General features: G+C 45.9%; 1 protein-coding gene across 2 annotated transcripts; it reads left to right on the top strand.

Moving 5' to 3' along the window:
• The first annotated feature begins 5,082 nt into the window (after positions 1–5,082).
• On the top strand, positions 5,083–7,730 carry LOC114763501 (H2.0-like homeobox protein). 2 transcript variants are annotated; one of them, XM_028953241.1, is made up of 4 exons: positions 5,084–5,618; positions 5,808–5,963; positions 6,382–6,566; positions 7,067–7,730. In XM_028953241.1, exons 1-4 carry the CDS (start codon positions 5,129–5,131, stop codon positions 7,346–7,348), a joined length of 1,113 nt encoding a protein of 370 aa, XP_028809074.1. In that variant the 5' UTR covers positions 5,084–5,128; the 3' UTR covers positions 7,349–7,730. The 2 variants fall into 2 exon arrangements, with proteins under 2 accessions (XP_028809075.1, XP_028809074.1); XM_028953242.1 differs by lacking the exon at positions 5,808–5,963 and having other exon boundaries at positions 5,083–5,618.
• The last annotated feature ends 302 nt before the right edge of the window (positions 7,731–8,032 follow it).

The following is an 8,032-nucleotide window of genomic DNA, read 5'->3' as shown; positions in this document are numbered from 1 at the left end:
CCTCCACAGTCACCGGACCTGAACCCAGTCGAGATGGTTTGGGGTGAGCTGGACCAGCAAGTGCTAAACACCTCTGGGAACTCCTTCAAGACTGTTGGAGAACCATTTCAGGTGACGACCTCTTGAAGCTCATTGAGAGAATGCCAAGAGTGTGCAAAGCAGTAATCAGAGCCAAGAAACTAGAATATAAAACATGTTTTCAGCTATTTCACCTTTTTTTGTTAAGTACATAACTCCACATGTGTTCATTCATAGTTTTGATGCCTTCAGTGTGAATCTACCAACGTAAATGGTCATGAAAATAAAGAAAACACATTGAAGGTGTGTCCAAACTTTTGGCCTGTCCTCTAGTTAATCTAAATGTAATCTAAATTGTAATTTCATTGTCTTTCAGTGTAATAGAGTATTTATTTTGCAGGATTGGGTGCTGAAACCTGTATGTAAACCTGTGTGTGATGAGTTTTGCTCTCGCCGTATCTGTGTGTAGGTGAGCAGTGGGGTGTCGTTGCCGGGATGTCCCGCGTGGGAACAGCTGTGGTGCTTCGGCGGGTAAACAAGCGCGGGTCCCATCCGTCGTAAATCTGCGCTCCTGCTCGAAATTGCGTTTGGCTCCTGCCTTCGGTCAGCTCCCACGAGGACCCGCGCAGATTTGGGAATAAACTTCGGCTCCAGATTCTGGACGGTCCCACAGTCGCCCCTCTAAACGTAACTCAACTCTGAAATATGGACGGGGGATGTTTTCCAGAGCAGATGATCAGACTCCACAGCGCTGTCCCGTCCCAAAAGTTTTCCCTTGCCATTCATTATGTTAAGCTGGCCATTAGCGTGTCCATTATTTTGACATAATTACAAACCAACTTGAAGTAACGGTATTCTCTTCATTCCTTTCGTCGCTGCCGTTCCGCAGTACGGCCGCTAGGTGTCAGCAGAGGGGCGACATTTATATTTGACAGTGACACTTATATTTAATAATTTGGCCTATTAAACTCGACCACGCCGGATTACAGTTGTGCTTCGACAACAGCGCGCTATAGATTTTACAGTGTACGGAACTTGCTTGAATATTTATCTTTGCCTTTTTATGAACAGAGTCATCCTACTCATGCACTGTGATCGCTTTTTATTGCATTCACACTTGTTTCATTTGAATAAGTTACTGCATGCATTCATTTGCATACTTTTTATTGATCTATCCTAATATCAATTCGTTGATTCGTAACATATCTGATTGCATCCACCCCTTTCCTGTTATCAGGCTGGTCGCCAGATACCGATGCTTTTTTAGGCAACCACGGGAATCGAACCCAGGAATTTTAAATAAACGAGCGCGCTGTGGGTGGCAGCGTGGGTGCATCTCGGATTTACAGTAACGCGTCGCCACCCAGCACAAGACACCAGGAAGGGTCCAGACCAGGCTCATCATCATTTCAAAAGGCGCCAGCGAAGGGAGAACAATATTCATCCCTGTCATACACACACACTGTCATATTTTATTAAATTCAATGTGAGTAATTGGTTCGATTTGGTCATTTATCCGTTCGAAGGCTCCCGATTTCTGTATAAACCGGACGCACAATATTGCACCTGTGAGCGGTATTATCTGCCTGTGAGTACCAGCATCTGCTTTTTCAATATCTGCACGTTCAGTCCTGCGTGTTGTGGTGGAGGAATTTTGGCCCGTTTCTCCATACAGAGCAGCACCAACCGATGCCAGTGGGTCTCTTCGGTGCTCCCTTAATCAACCGATTCTGTCAACTACAACTATTAAAAAAAAACACGATTTAAATTCAAACCTTGTCGAGTCACGTCTTATACACACGTCAGGATTAAAGTCTCTCACATGAATGACTTCAGTAATATTTGTTTGCATTCCAGTGCCTAATTCCCGGTGTGGATCCACGCGGGGCCCCCGAGGGCCCGAAGGTGCTGCTTCTGTCTTTTGGACTCTGGACGATCCAGCTGTGGAGACAAAGATCTGGGGAGGGCTGAAGTCGGTCTGGTGGGTTTCGGGGGCTTCTGGTTTGTTATGGTGACATTCTTGTTTTTTTTTTTTATTAGCCCTGTCGGTACCCAATCCTCACCACTTGCCCGATCGGCTCCGCGCATGCGTACTCCAGAATACAATACAATACAAATACAAAAGATAAAAGTAAACCAGAAATGAAAATTGATTGAGATGTTGAATCTCGTGCAGTTTGATGAGGTGAAATGTGAAGCACCGATACAAGCCAGAGCCACAAATGTTGAGTTTTATTTTATTTAAATTCCTTTTGTTCACCTCTTCTAATTCCTGAAACTGCATTCAACGTGGAAGTTGAATATAATCCGCCTCGTGATTAATATCACAGCACATCACCTTCTTCACAGGAACTCAATAATTTGCCTTTTGCAGCAAGTCAAATTAAAAATGCAAGTTTTAAACCAGAATTTCTCGTGTGTCGAAAGAGGATTCGTATTTATTTTATCATGTCTGTTTCCAGAGACTGTCAGGCAGGAATCCCACGAGTCCAGCTGAATATGAGCTCGACCCAGACGGACCTCAAAAAAAAAAAAAAACCCAAGATGCTACCATATTTTCCCATGATTGGGATTTGAGGAGATGGGGGCTCCCCTGCACGTATCCACGAGGGTCACGAATAGTCTCGTCAGAAACATTTAAATTGAACAAAACACCTTCCTCGATTCGTTTAAACTGTTAAATTAAATGTTAAACAATCACAAAAAAAATTTAAAGTCAGTGTGTGTTTTTCCACGCAACATTATAGCTGTTTAACTGTAGCCCCAGAATGAGTGTTAAGGGGTGTCTGATTTTTTCATTTCTGGCCAACTGTGATCCGTCGGCACAATATTTTATGAAAGCTCGTTTCCTATTTTTAATGGGAATATTGTAGCTTGTGTGAGTAGTTTAGTGGCAGAATGGATTTCTCAGATAATAATCTGTCCATTATCGGTGTGTTACATCACGAATGGCAAACACGCGAAGTAAAGAAACGCGTGGGGAATTACACCGGTCGTGAACATTCCACATTCCGTGGATCGTCCGTCCCGGGTTCCTTTTTAAATCATTATTCTTTCCCCAAAAACCGCTTTATAGCCTTCTTTCCCATCAGGAATCAGGAAACGTCGCACACTTCGTCAGGTTTTTTTTCGAGCCTTCATCAGCTGAGATCAAACGTCCGTTATGTGCGTCTTCCACCATCTCGCTCCCCCACAATGCCCCACTCCCACTAAATCTGCGAGGGTTCCTTCCGGAGGCCAGAAATAGGGAATAATAATTCCAGGCTGTAATAATGGGGACGGTTTAATTGTGATCCGGGACATTTCCTGACGGGAGCGATATCGGCCTGGAACAATGACCGCGTGGACGTGTGGGACTCCAGACCACGGAGACGTGTTTCAGGGCGGTGCTTTTTAAGAGGGACAACAAACTAAGTCTAATACACCAGAAGAAAAAAAACCACGACAATAACCCCGGCTGGAAATTATCACTAATTACACATTAATTATTAATTACAGCCGATGCGAAAAGTATTTAATGTCGAAATATGGTTTAGCGTTTCTCATTATAAACAATGAAATGTACTGATGCACACACACACACACACACACACACACACATATATATATATATTTTTGATTTATAAAATCAAAAATAATCTATACAACATGTTGCATTATACCGATTTACACCTTGCATATGCCAAATATATATAAATATAATGCTTTCCCCTCTTATTCTATCGGCGGAAATTGTATGTTTTTTTTTTAGTTATAATTTTACTTCTAGGCAGCGATTTCACAGCACGTCGCGGTTTAAATATGAACGCACGTACGTAAAGTTTTGGAGATGAAATGCCGTGTTCATCTCGATCGCCTCGTTAAAACCTCCGCCGCGGAGCGCGCGACACAGCGGGGACGCGCACGCACGCACCCGTACTGGCCGGCGCGCTCCTCCGCACATCCTGTCCTTCACCTCATTAAAATGTATATATATATATATATAAATACACACATATATATATATATATATATATAAACATATATATAGGTAGTTATTATCCTGGAAACGTGTCGTCTAGATGTCGGGGTCGGTGCCGCGGGAAAAAGATAACGTGCGCACGCACTTAATGTAACAAGAACTATTAACGATCGTGATGACGAGTTTATTATTATCAGTGATGATAATAATGATAATGATACTGATAGTTACACGTACTCCAACTGACGCAACAACACCTGCACCCCCCCCCCCCCCCCCCCCCCCCCCCCCCCGTTAAAGCCGCTATTAGAATGACTTTTTTTTTTTTTTTGGTGACGATGCTTGTTGTCGCTCTCCTGCTCGGGTCATATGGATGAAGTATCGCCTCTGAAGTTAATTGTGTTTTGCTTTTCGCGGGGAATAGATTTCCTCTGTTTATTATGGGCGCCGGGACGGATTTGCGTCACTGTACAACTTGCGGGTCGAGATAAAGTTGCACAAATATTGAAAGAAGGAAGTTCTAGCGGCCATTATAAAACCCGACCCCCCCTCCGCTGCCCTCCTCCGGAAGAAATAAGGATTTCTGCCGCATCCTAAAATACTGAAGCGGCGTCTATTTTTAGGCGCGTCCGCCCGTCGACAACAGGACGCGGTGCGCGTAACTCCCGCTAATTTACTGAACCCGACACACGGAGACATAATTCATTCTCTGACTTCATCAGAATTATTACAACAGTAATAATAATAATAATGTAGTTTAGTAAAAAAATAACGGTCCGTGTGCGGGAATTAGTGAAAATCCGGACTGGGAATGTTATTAAATGGCCAGGAAGTAGAAATTGGAGTAGTAATAGTAACCTGCACACTCGCTAATAGCTCACGTACATACTCACTACATACTCACGCATCCGAATGGCAGCGAATATTTCGTTGTGTTTTTAATGTCCCTGTCACGGTGCGTTTGAAACCAGCATCTGGTCACGTGGTCCAGGGAGCGTTTTGTTTTTTTTATTATTACCCTTATCATTATCGCGCGGCTCTGATTGGACGAGAGCTCCGCCAATCGGGGCGCGAGGAGAAACTCCGGCGTTCATCTCGCCTGGACCGCAGTCTGGAGCCCCAGAACCGAGCGGAAGGTCCCCGTGACGCATGAGGTCGCCTTTCCCGCCCGCGCCCGCGGTACACGCTCGCACCTTCGTCCCGCCGCCGCACGCCGCTCGCCCAGCCCGACCCGGGAGGATGTACGCCGCCGGACTGAGCCCGTTCTACGCGTCCAACTTCAGCCTGTGGTCGGCGTACTGCTCGGGCGGCTTCGGCGTGGACGCGGCCAAGAAGTCCTCGTTCTGCATCGCGGACATCTTGCACGTCGGGGACGCCGAGGGCCTGGCCGGCTCGTCGGCGCTCATGGCTCACATGGGCGGCCGCTCTCAGGTCCCCGGGTCCCCGCTGCGTCCCTCCCCGGTGGCCGCCGACGCGGCCGTCTTCGCGTCCCCCTACCACCGGCACGGAATACACCTCACGGCCGCGGCCCGTGGGCAGCCCGCGCCGCCGCCCTCCAGCAAAGACCTCAAGTTCGGCATCGACCGAATTCTGTCCACGGACTTCGAGCCCAAAGCGAAGGAGGGCTCGACGTTGCGAGGTAAAAGCGGCTCGAAGCTGCCCCGATCGTGCGTGCAAATGGGGGTTCCCGGGGAGGGAGGGGTCTTCTTCTTTCATTCATGCCATTTTAACACCACGAATCCATCAATAAAATCCAGAAATCTACTAAATTCGTTTAGTTTTATATATATATATATATTGTATCTTTTTTTTTGTCGTTTTACTTCAGATCTCTCGTCTATCGTTAGCTCGAACCACCAGTCGGCGGCCAGCCCGTACTTCACGTCCATAGAGCCGGGGATGAGCGACAGGTCGCCCATGCTGAGCTCATTAAGCGGCGGGGGGAGACAAACAGGGCAGCATCAGTTTCAGGACACCTTCCCAGGTAGCCTAGCGTGTACTCCACCGCATTAACTACACTTCAACACACACACACACACACACCACTCCTAATTCTAACATGGCATCATTCATCAACAGCAGGGGACTGATGTCGCGCGTTCTACACCACCTGTAGGGACATCGGCTTGTCACTGGGTTCTCGTTACCTTCATTTGTACCTCAAAGGGACACCTGTGCACATATAGAACCTATAATTGATCTATAGGTCAAGATAGATTCCTAGGGTTCCAATAATTGACCCATGAGGAACGCAACTGGACAAAGTCGACTGTACTGTTGTTTTAGGGGTATGTCGGTCCCTGTCCTGCACTGTCCCTGCAGAAACGCGTTGCAGGTCGGGGACGTGGTGCGTCTAAAGCCATCCTGACCCGCATGTCTCCTCCCCTCCTCAACTTTCCCAGGCCCGTACGCCGTCCTCACCAAAGACACCATGCCGCAGACGTACAAGAGGAAGAGGTCGTGGTCGAGGGCCGTCTTCTCCAACCTGCAGCGCAAAGGCCTGGAGAAGCGCTTCGAGATCCAGAAGTACGTGACCAAACCGGACCGGAAGCAGCTGGCCGCCATGCTGGGCCTGACCGATGCGCAGGTACTACTGAGACACCACTGAACGTAAAACACACCGTACACGTAAAATCCGGGTTTAGAAGAACTGTTTTTTTTTTTGCCGTGACAGGAAGACACACCCCGTAATATAAAGCAAGGAAACAAGCGGAATTTGTTGCGAAATGAGAGCTTGTGAGGAAATGAAAGTCGATTATAACGAATTATGGCAAAGAGCAGTTGTGTGACAGCAGCGTTCCGCATCCTTTCATAACACTCTGTCCATTTTTTTATTAGGCAACTTTTCAGGGGTGATTTTTTTCCCCCTTACAGAATAAAAAATAATTAAAAAAGATACATTGATTTGGGAGCATTAGTGTAATGTTTATTAGAAAAATATGAATAATTTATTCTCTTTACGAAAAAAAATAATTCATGATACATTTTTGAATTTTTTTTATTTTATATATGCTAATGTATAAATTGAGGGGACAGACAGTGATTAGACTAACTGGACCATTAACCCAACTCGACCCTCCCGTCCAGGTCAAAGTCTGGTTCCAGAACCGGAGGATGAAGTGGCGGCACTCGAAAGAGGCGCAGGCGCAGAAGGACAAGGAGAAGGAGCAGCCGGACAAGGCGGCGGACGACGGCGGCCAGAAGGAGCCCGACGAGTCGGACTGCGACAGCGAGCCCAGCGAGTCCGAGTTCGAGGACGGTCACGAGGAGAAAAGTGACGTGGACATTTCGGAACAGCACGACAAGGCCGAGGACGTGACGTCACCCGACGCCCTCACAGAGTCAGTGACGTCACCGCAGATGTTATGAAGGAACTTTTTATTTCCCCCAACGCAGAACTCATAATTTAATGCGACTGAAATTCGTCTTAAGCCACGCCCAGAGCCGCTTCACCTTGTTTTTTCCCTTTTAAGTCACTTGGCAGGAAGAACGACGTCTCCGACATTTTCCTTTAATAAGGAAAAAAAATTGAAAATGCTCTTGTGAAAAATTTTCTTCCGAACCACTTTGCCCACGTGTTGAACGGAGCATATTTAGGCAACCAGTGCAAATGTACTGTTTATGAAAACGCTTTTGTAAAATATATTTTCCAATTATTTGCACTGAAAATAATGTAAATTTAAGGTGTCTTACATTTAACTGTATCGATGAAAATCGAATTCATTAAATATTTTGCGAACTACGAATGTAATCGTGCACTTGTATTATTATTATTATTATTGACAATGTTTCAGAAGCAGAAAAAAAATTATCCTGGAGGAAATTGTTAATTAAGTTTGTAAATTAAGATCGAAAAATCTTAAAAAATAAGATCATTTACCCAAGAATGATTTAAAAGACCAAGACCAGTTCATAATGCCTCCATCACTTTGCTGTGTTTTACAGTATCTGCATCTCAATTCACTGTCCAGCAACATCTGCCGAAAAGCCAACAGATAATTTCCACGCCGACACCGATTTCTTCCCCCGTGTTGAACCTATCTGACCTCTTGT

This window comes from Denticeps clupeoides, chromosome 14, assembly GCF_900700375.1.
Source record: "Denticeps clupeoides chromosome 14, fDenClu1.1, whole genome shotgun sequence".
Lineage (NCBI taxonomy): Eukaryota > Metazoa > Chordata > Actinopteri > Clupeiformes > Denticipitidae > Denticeps > Denticeps clupeoides.
This window is presented reverse-complemented; position numbering and strand designations above follow the sequence as displayed.

Excerpts from the sequence above, each read along its gene's own strand:
- LOC114763501 (XM_028953241.1), top strand. The coding sequence starts at position 5,129 with ATGAGGTCGCCTTTCCCGCCCGCGCCCGCGGTACACGCTCGCACCTTC. Across the intron at positions 5,619-5,807 it reads GGAGGGCTCGACGTTGCGAG|ATCTCTCGTCTATCGTTAGC; the intron begins GTAAAAGCGGCT and ends GTTTTACTTCAG. Across the intron at positions 5,964-6,381 it reads GTTTCAGGACACCTTCCCAG|GCCCGTACGCCGTCCTCACC; the intron begins GTAGCCTAGCGT and ends CAACTTTCCCAG.